General features: G+C 43.3%; 1 protein-coding gene across 2 annotated transcripts in view; it reads left to right on the top strand.

The window, feature by feature from the left end:
• The first annotated feature begins 236 nt into the window (after nt 1-236).
• The window catches only part of RANBP3 (RAN binding protein 3), a 48,842-nt gene continuing 34,212 nt past the window's right edge, over nt 237-14,866 (top strand). Inside the window, exons 1-2 of one of the 2 annotated variants that reach the window (XM_055708084.1) lie at nt 237-354; nt 10,446-10,501. In XM_055708084.1, coding sequence (XP_055564059.1) covers nt 333-354; nt 10,446-10,501 — 78 coding nt within the window. In that variant the 5' untranslated portion in view covers nt 237-332. The remainder of the gene's footprint in view (nt 355-10,445; nt 10,502-14,866) is intronic. The other variant, XM_055708085.1, reaches the window with a different exon arrangement.

Below are 14,866 nucleotides of genomic sequence, written 5' to 3' on the forward strand. Positions count from 1 at the left end.
GGCGCCTCAGGCCCACCGCCACACCTGGGCCGGCTCCAGGCGCCTCAGGCCCACCGCCACATCTGGGCCGGCCCCAGGCGCCTCGGGCCCACCACCACATCTGGTCCCACCGCCACATCTGGGCAGGCCCCTGCCGCCCCAGCCGGGCCGCGCCCCGCCCCCGCGCCGCGCCCCGCCCCCGCGCCGCGCCCGCTGCCCAGACAAACCACCCGCGCACGCGCAGTGCCGCACGGCGCGGCCGTCCCCCGGCGCACGCGCTGCCCGGCCGGGCCCGCCGTAAGTGGAAGCTGTCTGCCCGCGCGATGCATTGTGGGCGTGATTGAGGAAGTAAAATGGCGGACCTAGCGAACGAAGGTAGGCGGGCGCTGGCGGTGCGCAGCAGTGCCGGCCGCGGTTTCGCCGCCGGCCCGGTTGGGCCCGGCCTGGCTCCGCGCCGCCGCGCTTTGGGCTCCGGGCCCGGGCCGGCCCTGCGGTCCGCTCTCGGGGGCGCGCCCGAGCGCCGGCCCGCCCTCGGAAGCGCCCCCTCCCCGCGGCCTCTCCGTGCCCCGGCCCCTCTGGGGCGAGCGGCCGGACAAAGGGAGCGCTGGGCTGGGCCACCGCGCTCCTCGCCGGTCCCGTTCCGCCCGGCGGGCCCGGCTGCGGGGCGGGCGGCCGCGTTGCTGCCGAGGTGGGGGGCGGCGGTGGCGGCCCGGGGCCGCGCTGGCAGGTGCCTCCTGCCGGGCGGGGGCGGCTCCCGGGGCGGCGGCTGGGGGCTGCAGCGCGGCCGGTTCCCCGGCGCTGGGGAAGGGGCCCCGGGGGCGCCTCAGCCGCTTTGTGCCCCTTCTCGTCCGGTTGCTTTTTGGGGTCGTTGTCCGCAGCTTTGGGACTGTTGCGAATCTTTCCTTAACTTCCTCTTGTGTTAAGCCTTCCTCGAGTGAGGGGAGTAACAGAGGCGGTTCTGGAAAACTAGATGAAGTAAAATAATAACCATATGTGGTTTTTTTTGAAGCCGAAAGCCTCTGAAGTAAAGAAATAGTGGTTTTCTTGCTCTCTGAAGAGGGTTAGGAAGACATGGGCTGCACCGCCGCAGGGTTTGGATGTTGTGTTTGGATGTGTCAAGTGACAACAGGCGTCAACAGTTTGCCTTTGGGAGTGAGTAACGTGCCACAAAGTCCCAGCAAAACCAAGGGCGCCCCAGCTGTCTCTGCTCCTCATCGTTTTCCTTCCTAACGAAGGGGGGGGGATGCCCAGAAGGAAGCGAATCAAAGTGTGAGGCCCCTTCTTTCAAGACTTTCTCACGTTTGAACTCTGTACTAGTAGCAATTACAGTTCCAATATTAACGTTTAACAACAGGAAGCAAATATCTATCGTAGGTGTAGGTTTTGAAGGTGATTTCTATAAGCAGCTAATCACATAATTACACTTTAGTTATTTGACAGGTCTTGTGATGCAGCGTGTCTTGGGCTGTTGGCTCCCAAACTCAAGATGAGCTGTCAGTGCCCAAAGCAGCATGATAAATGGTCTTGAGGATGATAGTGAATACTCAAATGCATAATGACTCCAAGAAATTTAATGACTGTATTTGCATACTGTCATTATAATGACCTTAAATTTTGATTGTTTGCTGTGTTCTTTTAGAATCAGAAGTTGGAAACAGCTGTCTCGCTGTAAGTCATGCAAGCCCCTTGCTTTACTTCTCTGTTCTAGCGAAACATTTGAGCTCAACAGTGAATTCCCAAGTTGCCAGTGTTTGCTTCTACCCTAGCGTGGCATTTCTCCAGTATTATGTAGACCATCTGGGGTGGGTCGGGGGAAAGTGTGGTGTCACCCTTACTTTTTAATCTGATTTTCCTTTCTCTCTCTTTTTTTAATTTCCTTCAGACCCTTTCCTGACTCCAGTGACTTCCCCCACCTGCTAACATCTTTAGTTTGTGCTTGCACCTCCTTCCAGAACTGTCGTCTTCATCCTTTACTGTTCTGTTTCTTCTTGCACTGAGAATGTGATCTAATCTTTTGTGAGATTAAGCAAGATCAGCTTGCTTCTGAACTATTGTCTCTTCTGCTCATTATAATATCATTGGCTGCATTGCCTGGTGTTAGTTTTTTTTCCCCTCTGTTTGCATTTTTGAGGTGTCTGTTCTTTGTATACCTGTGCAAATAAATACACGCGCTTTCTGGAATTGGCATCCTGCTGCCGCAAGTCAGTGGATTCAGTATTCTTTCTACTTGCTGCCTTTGCTGTCTCTGACACGGCAATGATGTTCTCAGGTGACTGATTGTTCTCTCCTCAAACATATCGGTCTATTTTATTTTCCCAGCCTGTAGGTGAACGTTATATTCCCTTATGCCCAGGTATTTTCATTGGAATGTATGAAGTGATAATTCCTTGATCTTCTGCTTCATATCTATTAGTTACATGTTCATGTTCACAAACCAGGTGTGGCTAAAACAAAGCTGTTAATATTCCTTAATCTTGATGGATCTGTACAGCAGTGCTGTCTCAGTCATACTTCATTGTGAGGTGTGAAGCTAATTATTCTTTGACACCTAGTAGACACAAGTACCTAGAAAGAGGTTTCAATTTTTCTTGCCGGTTGCTTTTGCTTAGCGTGTTTGAACCATAGCTTTCCTCATCTGCTTGTGCAAGTGAAACTCACTTAGGCTCTTACCCGTTTGATTACTGTTACAAACCTTCTAGCCCAGTTCGGTTCTGCTTGTGTCCTTTCGTCTTGCTAATGCAAAGCTCTCTTAACCTGTCACTTCTACCCTGTCACCCCTTCTTGTTTCTGTTCAGTCACTGGTTTTGCCTTTTCTGGCAGCGTGTTAGTTCTCTTTACCTTCTAGATTCTGATGTCTCTCTTAGTCCTTTGTCTGTCTTAAAACCATGACTGAGGTGTCAGTACTGCCTCCCCTTAACCATTCTTCCCACATCCTTTAAGCCTTCTATTGTAATGGGTGATCTTTTTGTGATTAATTTCTTCAAAGCTACAAACATTCCCTCTGATATTCTCACAGGTACTTCACTTTCTTCATTCTCATCGTTCCTTGAATTTTTTCCATTCACTTGTCTTGTTTTCTCTAGTGAGTTGGTGAAACTGTACACCTACCTCTTTGTAGTGGTTTGATGGCAAGCTGTATCTTGGCAGAAGAAGGTTGTTGGATTAAGGGGGTCCTCTGCTGCAGAGAAGGGGGGTGAAGGATGAGGTGGTCCAAGTGCCACTTTCCAAAGAAGTTTGTACTGTGACATTTCCTAGGAACAAGTCCTGGTTTTGGCATTGCCCCTCATCATGAGAGCAGATGACCTGATAAGTGTGGAGCTAATGAAAAGGAGGAGAGAGTAACTTCTCCCGGGCTGTGTGAAGTTTGCTCATCTATCACAAAGATTTAGCGACGTGATAAAGGCTTTGGGGACTGGCATTGTGAGGCGTTTGATAATAGGGAAAACCAGGATTTGGGAATGGTGAGCACAGTAGTTACTGTTACTGTAGTATAAAGGAGTTATTGAATGGTATTAGAAACTCTGAAGTCTTTGGTATGATGGTTTTTGTTGGTATTTTAGCTGAGTTGCATCTTAAAACTGACTCTTCACGCATGTGAAGTACCGTGGAGAACTGGACAACTTCCTGTCAGGCACAGAGTTATATAAACTGAATGTTTTTCTCATTAACTTGCTGTTAATGCACAACTGGTAATTTGTTTGTATGTAACTTGCTGTTGAAGCTGCTGTTTGGATGACAGGATCTCTTTGTGTTGGGAATGAATTACTTTATCACTTGTCAGTCATGGAGAAAGTGCAAGTTTTTCTCGGGGCTAAAACATCGCGTTCCCCTTTCAGGGTGTGCCTGCACCACCTGTGTTGGCAAACTCTTTATTCACCAAACGACTAATTTTGCTTGGTGAAATTGCTGAGTGCACAGTTCATGATCATAACAAGTTTACGGTGTGTAACTACCTTAAACATACGGAAGATGAGAGAATCAAAGCCGATTATCTGAGGAAAGGCATCATTCCTTTGCCAGACCTGTATGATACTGACATTGCTGCTGTGCCGTTTCTGGTTGGTTGGTTTTTTCTGGTTGTTCCCCCCCACCCCCCTGCCCCGACTATGTAATTCTGCTTGCTGATGTAGCTTTTGGAGAGAGGAAGGTCTGTTGTTGTTTTGAGGGGAGAAGCTGGCAGGCATCACTGGTCCTGGTGTTTGTAGACCCTGTAAACAGATATTTATTTTTTTTATCCCCCCTTGGTGATTTACTTCAGATAAACAGTGGACGCAAAGTTAAGCTGAGTGATTTAGTTTGATTGTTTTGGGGGATGTCCTAATAATTCACACCCAAACTCCATAAAGTACTATTTCATTTACAAGATAGACCAGTCCAAAGACTTCAATTTTTGTTAACAATTTTTTAGTTTTTAATGTTTTATCTTCATTGCAAAGTAGTTGGGCTGCCTCATGGTTTTCTTCCTGTCATATGCAAATAAACTTTCTCCCATTTCTGACTTGCAGAGTTTGCTTTGTGTGAAGTATCAGAGCTGAAATAGCGAAATTAGCTAATGCAAAGGGTAACTTTGTTCTACTAACGCCACAAGGGCTTGGGAAATGAAATAACACGTGCTCTGCAAACACAAAAGGTTTCTGTTTTAAATATAGTGTATAGAATTTTGATGCCATCTTAAATATGTAAGAGGCATTCTACCTTCCCGTGCCTACTGTCTGGAGGAGACAAAAAAAAAATTAAATGAGAGTTTGAAGGTGAATGAGAACATCAGATATTTTGCTTCATAAAAAGCAACATCATAGCTTTGGAAATAAGGCTGAAGTGGTTTTTTTTTTTTTTTCTGATGTCAGCTATAGTCACCATGACATCACTTGTGAAGTCTGGCTATAAATGATGCAGTAGTGTTTCTTGTACTTTCTGACTTGATGTACGATTTGACTTTGCTTGTGGGATGTTTCTGGAGATCAGCTCTTGGTGTGGTGGCTTGCTCATTGCTCTCGGTCCATTCATAGCTATTGGAAGAGAAAAGAGTCTTATTGACATCTTTAGAATTCTATAATGCCATAAATTGCCCTTACTACTTTTAATATGTTTTTTAAAGCGTGATTATTCTGCTCTTTATAACTTGAATAGTATTAAGGTGAAAAAATTTGTGGCCTGAGCTCTTTGACTAAGCATAATTAAAATTAGCTTTGAACTTAAATTTTTTCTTGACCCTCAGATAAGCCTTTCACAGGCAAGAAACTACCACTCTGAATATTTATGGTGAGTTAAGAGCCTAATTGCTGTTCCCCTTTTTAACACTCTTTCATTGTTCGCTAGTATGATCTACTTTTTTTCTCTCAGGTGGTATATTATAATGAATTAAAGTCAGAGCAGTTGTTCTCAACTTGTATGCTTCCAGTGTTGAAGATTGCATCTTCAGATCCAAGCAAAGGACTTGCTTGCCTGGAGGTTTCTCAGTGTTTTTCTTCTGCCTCTCATGTAAATTCCTGTGTAGTCAGGCACTAATGCACGGCTAAAGGTAATTTGGAGTAAATTTAAGAAGAAAATGTTTGAAACAGTGTAATTATTAGCTTAAACAAAAAAAAATCCTGCCATAATAACCTGGTTGCAGCAGGTCTGGTGAGGACTTGAGAGTTGGTTTCGTGACGTGGGGATTGGGTTCCTTCTGAAATCTGAAGATTAATTTGAGTTGATGGTTGGTGATCTGGGTTGCATGACCTGTGAGAAGAGGCTGAAAGAACTGGGCTCCTTCAACTGAGGGAAGAGAAGGCTTCAGAGAGGCACTTTAAGAGCTTTTCAGGACCTGTGAGGTGGTTATTAAAAAGGCAGAGCCTATGTTGGAAGGACAAAAGGTGACAGGTGAAACAGGTGTTCAGACTGGTTATAGGGAAAGGGTATGTTTTGGCTTTGGTTTTAGGTTCTTTTCACCTTAAGGACTGTCAAGCAGCAGAAGAGATTACTCTGGGAGGGTGCTCAGCCCCCATCATTGAAAGTTAGGACCAGACTGGATAACCTGAACAAGCTGGTCTGACTTCATAGCTCACCTTACCTGGAGATGGAGGTTAGAGCAGAGACCCCTGTGGCCCCTTCCAGCTGGAATTACCTGGGGCTGTTACAACACTGTGGTCTCAGTGGCAGAGGAGAAGAATGCATTTTTGGCCTCTGTCACTGTTTTGCCATGGGATTTACTCCGTGAGTCCGGTAACTATACATAGAAACGCACTTTGCATATAGAGTGGTGGTTGGTGTCGTTCCCCCATTTTGTACAGTTGCACCTTGTGTTGTCACTTAGTGGCCTTTAAGTGTGGATTCAAAAAGGTTTTTGCATCTGTATACTCAAAATACCTCTTGGATTTGTCAGTACTGGGTTGTTTTGGGCTGCAGTGAGGGTTTAAAATTTTGTGTTGTGAAAATAGCTCTTGTGGTGGCTAGAGGTGCTGCCAGCTGCTGTGGTTGCATTGGTATGAATGGGTGGCGAGGTAAAAAAAAAAATAGTTGCAGGAAACATGGTTGACATCAGAGTTTGGTACAGCTACAAACGGTCATGTATCAGAGTTAAAAATCTCACATTAAATAAACAGTATATACGACTTGATGATACCTCTGCCTGAGCCATTGGGATAGAATTTTCTGTTCCTGGGTTTTGGTTTCCGAGGCTCGCAAAGCAAGCGGAGTAGGTTTGGTGGTACATATGTCTTTCTGACAGCGCATAGAACATATATTGATAGTTAATGACTTGGCTGAAATATGCTAAAGGAATCTAGCCTGTGAAAGCCAGCTCTTGAGGCTTTTCTAATTATTCATGCAAGCTGAAATGTCTGAATCTTATGAATAGGCTGCAGGAAGTTCTGTGGATTCAGTCATTTTCTCAGACTGGTTTGACAGCCTACCACCATTCAGAAGAAACCAAGTGGTTTGTACTGGTTCCAGATCTTCAGATTGGGGACTTACTGTCTCTGTGGCAGTAATTACTGAACGTCTGCTTTCCTTCTTACGTGCTTGGGCTTTCCTGACACACCTTTACCAAGACTGACTTGGTTAGAAAACTGACATTTCTGCATCTCCAGCTCCTTGTTTTGCCTTGTTTCTGTCTGCTTCTCTGGAGAGAAACCCAGTCTTTCACAATTTTAAGAACTACGTGCTGTCTGTTCATCTCTTAGGTAAAGGAGAAGGTCTTGTGTTCTCTTACGGTATTGTACCTGAAGTTTGAAGGTTGGTTTTTTTTCTCTTTCCTTTACCCTGCTTCATTTTTCCTTTGACTTGATGACAATTCTGTGGACCCAACAGATCCATTTTGCTGTAGGTCATCCTTCAGACGTGCTGGTGGAGTGGAAGCATGCTCACCAAGTAAGAATGTGACCATACATCTCTGATGTTGGCTAGCACTAATGATTGTGTAATTCTCATTTTAGAGTAGCACTTAATAAGCTGCCATGGTCACCATGTGGGAAAATCCCCCAACAACTACATAACGTGCACTTCTGTTTTACAAAAATAAAACCTGTTGTAGTTCCTTAGTTGACAGGAAAGCTTGGTTTGTGTAAGTGCTTTCATAGAAAAAACATTAAATACTAGAGAGCTCTTTATTTGGTACATAAATGTGTTCAAAAAATGTAAGTAGGAATCAGAATTGAAAGATGGGGCCAGTCATTTGAATGGGAAATTCTGCATTGGAGTTCTTTACCAAGTCAGGTAATGATTGAGAGCAGCAATACGCCTGCTTTTATCAGTAATCAATAATTGATGCCTTTGAAAATGTTTCCTCAAAACAATAAGGCTCAGAAAAATACGCAGATCACACAATCTAGGGGTCCCTTCTCGCCTTGGGCGAGAACTAGGGAAATATTTCCAGCATTGTGGTCTTGTTGAAGACCTTAGAAAGGACATGGTGAACAAGTGTTCCCCTGCAAAAACCCGGGCTAGACCAAGCACCGGAGCAGTTCATGGCACAGAGTGCCTGCTGGCTGGCGGTCATTCCTGCCGCGTGCCATCATGTCAGCTGGTCTCTCAGCCAGCAAGAGTGATGGTGTGGTTCCTCGATCGTGAGTACTGCAGGACTGTTTCTTCAGTGGATAGAAACTCTCACCTGTTGTACGAGTATTATTTTTCCCACCTTAACTAACAGGACTGGTTGCAGTTTATTAGCTTTTCCCAATTTCATTTGCTCTAGCCAGATACAATCTTAAATATTGGATTTTTCAGTCACTTTCCTTCTTTTGTTCTTCTATCCAATATTTTTTTTCTGTGAGCTTTTTGCTGTTCCTGGCATCCCAGTTCTTCTTTTCCTGAGGACTCAGTTTTCCATCACCAGACTCCATTTCCTATTTTGTCCTGTTCCTTTGCATCAACTTTTCTGTCTCCCCATTCTAGTCTTCCTCCAGCCATCCCATGTTTTCTCTGCACTTTGCCTTGTTGGATCTGCTTTTTTAAATTGTCTGCTTTCTTCTCTCTCGGTACTTCAATCCTTTATTAAGCACTGAATAGAAAAATAGTTCTTTTCTGTTCAGTCCTCCTTGGTAACTGTGGGATATGGTGCAGGAGTCTGGTACATTGTGTTACATGAGTCCTGCTTTGGAGCAGATCTCCAAAAGGGAAGGACACTAATACGGCATTTTATCGACTGGCTTGTCAGTCTTGGATAAAAGCAGTTGGTAGAATGCACGCTGCTTGTTGCTGTAATTAGAGTGTTAATGACTCTAAAGTATACCAAACCTGGCGTAAAGAAACGAACATCCCTTTGAAGTGAAGTGTTAAAAGCTTGGATGTTGTGGAGCCTCTCACAGGCAGGTTAGTGTGGCCAAGGGAATCCAGAGGGATCCCTGGCTTTGCTCCAACAAACTGTTTTTTGGGGACAGGTATAGCAGTTAAGTATTTGTTGGCGATCTTCATTAGTAGGCTATTTCTCATTTTTTAAATAGGTTGTCTGCACTGCTTTCATGGATAAGCATTTGTAAGGTTCTGCAGTGTTTGATGGACAGAAGAACTGAGAAAGTAAAGGGGAGAAGAGCAAGTGAAATGCTGGAGCAAGGAGCTTTAGTTCAGGATTAATTTTACCTTTTGTAGAACAAGTTACGCCGGTCTTGCAAAATCAGTTTTGCAGTGTTTTTGCTGGGTTATCCCTCTGAGTTAGACCCACGAAAGAGTAAAAGAGACTTTTCTACCCTCAGAAATAAATGCAGAGTTCTTGGAATAATTTTCATAATTTTTGTGTTTGTCAGGTAAAGTTTCACTTTTTCAGCTAAACTGATCTCGTCGCTAGCAGTTCCTGAATGGCCAATCTCACCCTTTTTCCTTCCATGCTGACCCAAGTGTGTTACTGATGCTGTAGCAGATTTATGGAGGACTTTGTGATACTGTCTTTTTTTAGGCATGAGGTAATTCTTCTTGATGGCTTTGTATTTATTTTTGGTAGACTTTCAAGTTCTGAAAGTTTTAATTTTCTTAAATGTCTAGTCTCGTTTATAATTGCAAAGGTAGAACTTCTGCAAAGGAATCAGCCAAAATACAGCTCTCCCTGAATACCCCTGTTGAAGACAGACATAAACACTGGGCTCATCCTTAACCCTACAAACACAGGAGGGTTGCAGACTGCGTAGAGTATGTGCGTTTTCTCCTCAAATATAATGCTGACGGTGTATCGGTTTGTTAAACTCTCAGGGAAGTTCATTTCTGATTTATCACACACCGCGTGGTACGTGGGGTTTTTTGTCATTAAGGACATTTGAGGTAGTTCTGAGGTCATAAAGGACAACGGAAAACATACACTCATTCTAGAAATTTCTTCTGTTCTTGAAGACTCAATGTTGATAAGCTCATTGAGAAAATGGTGTCCTGCTAATATTTGAATCAGAACTTCAAGTATAAAGCAGACATGCTCTTAAATTATGCAGAAAAGAATGGTGTCTCTGTAATAATATGCATGGGATATTTGGCTTAAACTGCAGACCTGCAAATGCTGAAGGTGTAGGACCTTTCTAAAGGTTTCAATGACAATGAAATAAAACTATAATGAACTGTCAGAGTTAAGCAACCTTTAGAAAGGGGGTATGTGGGTATGTACAGCAAAACTCCCTTTGCATTAGTGCATTACTATGGGGAAGGGAAAGCCTTTGTCTGTAAAACTTGCCTGTGTTCAAAAAGTAAACTACTGCAGCAAAGGGCCTTTTCCTCCTTACGTACCTAAGTGTGGAAAAAGTGCTGATTTGAAATGGATCTGGAGGGAAAAGACAAATAGTTTTCAGATATTGGTTGTATAGTTCTTCTTAAAATGCTCATTTTTCTTTTTGAAGATCAAGTCCTTATGATTACATGTTACCAGGAACTGGTGGAAACAATTTGTGTAACTGAGATTTAACTGCTTCAGGGATTCATTGTCAGGAAAAGCAACGTAGAAAATAACATTTTCATATTGGTCAATAATGAATGTGGTTCGAAAAAAACACAAATGATTTCTCTTTTTACAGAAAAACCTGCCATTGCTCCACCTGTCTTTGTATTTCAGAAGGATAAAGCACAGAAGGTAAGGAGATGTTGATTATTTTTTTAGTTTGTTCTGTAGCCCTGACTCGTCGTAGTGAGCAGCTGTTTGTCTATATTGTTTTGAAGATGGATAATGGAGCATTAACATTATTAATGGGCATAGGGCAAGGAGGTACTGTAGGGCTAAAAGGGGGAAGATGTGTGATGGTGGCATGAAATGGATAGCTCTTCAGACAGAAGACGGACCAAATCTGGGAGAAAAAATATCTTCAAAGCTATGTCTTGAACAGGTGGCGAAGGAGTGCTGACAGTAGTTGCATGAGAAAACTAAAATTTTCTTTTTCCGATAGTTAAGACAAAGCAAAGAAAACCATGGTCTGATTATTGCTTTTCACCTTGGTGTATTTAAATGTATCCCAGATCTTTGGTTAGTAAGCTGTGAAGTGTCTTAATTACCTTGGAAAATGGGCCCCCTGTTCCCTCCCCGGTCCCCCTATCCCTGGCATATGTTCCTGTCCCCTGCCTTTGGGGTCTGCAGGGGCAGTGACACGGCGTTCAGTTGGAGCTGTGCTGTCATCTGTGGGAAGGTGGTCCATGGTGAGCTTGTGGTGAGCCAAGGGGCTGATACAACTCATCCTGCGGCTGCAGAAGGAATAGAGCTCAGGAGAGAAATGGCAGTTGAAGGAAAGGAGCAGGACCTTTTCTTTAGCAGAGATAGCAATTAAATTGAAGTAGATGTAATGGATAACCATGGTTTTGTGGACAGAGTGCAGGATGGCTTGCATTCCTTTGCACTTGAAAAATGACACACAGTGTTATAGATGAGTGCTAGGGTATAGTTTTCTTTTTTTTTCCTCCTAACCAGCAAGCCTTTCAGTTTCTTCTATTGTAAAAGTATTTTTGTAAAACAAATTAAGAACGTCAATATATTGCAGTACTTAATTCTGCCTGGCTAATAGTAAAAGCTGTTAACATTTGGGAAAAAAAAATCAGCATTACCCTTGTTTCAGCTGAAGCTGGTGGGAACTGAAGTGTACTCATGTACACATGATTCACTTTTTGTTCAATCACTGGATTGTTGTATTATCTGTGCAAACAGAAAATTTCTCAAACATTTGAGTAGAGATACTGAACCGTACTGCAGTTGGTAGTTTTTCTTTGGTTTGGAGCAAGTACCATACTCAAGCTTTCTGGTGGGTTTAGTAGGCATGTTCCTCAGCAGGAGCTTGAAATCTTTTGTCAGCTTGGAAAGGATTTAAATCTACTGTTCTCCTAATATTAGCTAATCAAATTAAATACATCTTAAATACTTTTGAGATGTTCCTTCCAATTACGTTTTTTAGAGTGCCTGTTTAGATGTACTTCGGAGTGAAGGAAGCGCTAGTGCTTGCACTATCAGTTTGGATCGTGGTGTTTCCTTCTAGGCAACAGCTCCCCGTCACCCACTGTTGCTTAGACCATTCCTGAAGGTCCCTTCTAAGTCGCACCATGGTGAGTTTTCTCCCCAGGTGTCCTTTGACTTGGCAGTGCTTCTGCAATTAGCCTGGAAGCAGTGACCATAGCAATATGCAACCCAGGCAGAGTGACGTGGTCCCATGTCCTTTCTTTGCTGGCCTGGCCCTTCCCTGCGAAGATGGTAGGTCTGGTGCTGTCAAGTTCCTTCATGTTGGACCTTCTGCTCGTGCACAGTGTGTGTGTCCCCAGTGGCCTGCATGCCTTCGGGGTTAGGCTGTGCGAGCTTCTCTGGTGGGCTGTGGGACAGATCTGTTGCGCTCTGGTGCGCCTCAAGAAAATATTTGTAAAGAATCTTAAGTAAAGGCTTAACGTCGTCTTGGGTTGGCAGGGAGGATGGAGTGTTCTGGGGAGAGGGATCTGTGATTTAGTCTTCCCAGGTGCCTCGGGAGGATGCTGAGGACTATGGTGATGCTGAGCAGGGTGGTTGTGTGCAGTGTGTCCTCTGCTGAGGCACAGCCAGAAGTCCTGCCCGGTGGGCTGGGCTGGAGCAACCACCTTGTACCTAGGCTGGTGGGTGAGCCAAGCGTCTGCAAGGCACAGGGGTTAAAAATGAGTCAGAAATTGGTCTAAATGGTAAGTGCTGTTGGCTCGAGAGAGAGCTGGCTGTGGTCCGTGTGGGTGTGGAATAGGTCTCGCTTGGTGAGGGAACAGGGCAGGTTCCTCGAGGCACATCATGAAGGATCTGCCAGTGGCATCTGTCACTTGGCTGCCAATTTCCAAAGTGTAATACGTGTAATAACAAACACAAATGCTTATCTTAAACTGTGTAATGTGTAGAGATGTACAGTTTTCTTAAAAAGGGGAAGGGAGGGTGGTTAATTTTAGTAGCTTCTATGGTGTGTATTTGAGACTGGACAAAACATGAGAGGCATCAGTGCTCTGTTGCTATTCCATTAAATAAAGGGTCAAAGCCTGCTTGTTGCTTGTGCCAGTAGCTGGTTTTTGTAGCGTTGATAAAATGGTAATAGAGGCAAAATATGGTGCTGTCAGCCAAAAGTAATGGCCACTTAATACATACTGTATATATCAGAACCTAGCAGCTGAGTGTCCCTTTAATCAACTTAATTAAGAAAAGGTGACTCAGGTTACACACTGGTTGAGACCTTTCACTGTATTTTTGGAAAGACTAACAGCTAAGTGTTAGTTAACCGTTAACTCTATTAGTGTTTCCATACAAGGTGCCTGGTTAAGTGCATTGCCTGCCACAAAAGATTATCCTTATTAAAGTTAACAAGGAAAATACATTAACAGAGGAGTTTTTCCTGGAGCAACGTTTTGAAGAAAATGCAAAAGTAACTTCAAAATAGTTGACAAACAACTTCTAAAAGACATCATTTCTCTATGTAAATCACAATTTTAATTTAGTAAAATGTCTGTCTAGTCAGGTTGGCTTTCTTCAGTTCAATTAACTGTCCATATAATTGTTTAGGTGTCTGCTTAGTGCTCTTCCACATCAAACAGGACATTCTGAGCAGAATTATTTTGTAGGCTGTGTCTGCAGACCCTTTCAGTACTAGGGCTGGGTTGATACTGTTCGGTGGCCTTAACTACTTCTCTGGAGCTAACATTGTCTGCTTTAAGTTAAATAACGTTATTTTTTCTAGAAATATCTACTTGTTTGTGCTCGTAAGGTGTCAGAAATCTATCTCCATTAGAAGTTGGAAAATACTCAGCATGTTGTAGGACAAAATGCGTACTAGTCTGGAAACATTTTTTTTAACAGGTTTTTCTAGCGAAGGCTTGTATACAGTTTAGTAAAACATCAGAACCTGCAGGCTGTCATGTTTATTTAGGGGGGACAAAAAAGTGCATGGTGTTCAGAATGATGCCTCTTAATTTTGCTTTCAGTTAGGAGATTCTGGTTGTTTTCTTTTGCAGTTAAAAAGATGGGATTAGTCTGTCTGTTCTGATTTTCGTTATAGATATCAGTTAATGGTGGATATAAAGTTGGCTTTTTCCACATCTGAGTGAGCCTTCATTTTCATATCTCCTTAACTCTTTGAGAAATATTTTTGCAATGTGTGAAATAGAGTTCTTGCAAATACCTGAATGATAGCATCCAAATACCTTCCTTGTTTATACACTGCAATTCATTTTTCTGGCAAGCAGAGCTTCTAGAGCCCACAGGAGTTGGAAAATTGCATCAGCAAGGAAGACTCGCAGCTGTTAAGATTTGAAAGCAGCATAAAGTTCTAACCTCACTGTTAAGCATAGAATATTACTGTTCCTTCATTATCTATCCCAATAACTTACACATGAATTACACTGTGCTTTTCATAGCACTTCTTGATTTAAAGATTGACTGGTGGATAGAACTTTTTCTATGATTCATTTTTGTTGCTTGTTAGACTTGTTTCTGCTCTGAAACCAATGTAACTTCTACCATAAAGCTATTTAATGACAGTTTCCGTAAGTTACTTGGAGTCATTTTATGAAGTTCACTTTGACCTCAGAAATACATGTTATTCTGAAGTCTTTCTTGCATTTACACATTTCTGAGTAGATGTAATAGCTCAAACAAATTTAACTGGTAGTGTCATAAAGAAACAGTTTGCCCCAAAATGCGTTTAGTGTCCTTTGTTCTATAAGCATGAGCTGTGGCCATCTTCCAGTCATTATTGATCCTTGTAATATTAGGATCATCATGACTCCCTAGCCCTGAGTACTACAAAAGGTGAATTCTCAACTCAGATTTAGAAAAATATTTTTGCACTTTAAAGTGAGCCATTGTCTGTGATGTAGCTTGCACCTTGTCCTCTTCCCTCCCCCAGCCTGGGTTGGGGTAATGGTAGAGTACAGAAAAGAACACTTTAATTTCTGCCTTGTGATAAAACTGGTTTTCTGTGCTTTCTATAGGTGAAGTGGTAGTGGCAAGCCTTTAAAGGATGAC

The sequence above is a fragment of the Falco cherrug genome, chromosome 4, assembly GCF_023634085.1.
Source record: "Falco cherrug isolate bFalChe1 chromosome 4, bFalChe1.pri, whole genome shotgun sequence".
Taxonomy (NCBI): domain Eukaryota; kingdom Metazoa; phylum Chordata; class Aves; order Falconiformes; family Falconidae; genus Falco; species Falco cherrug.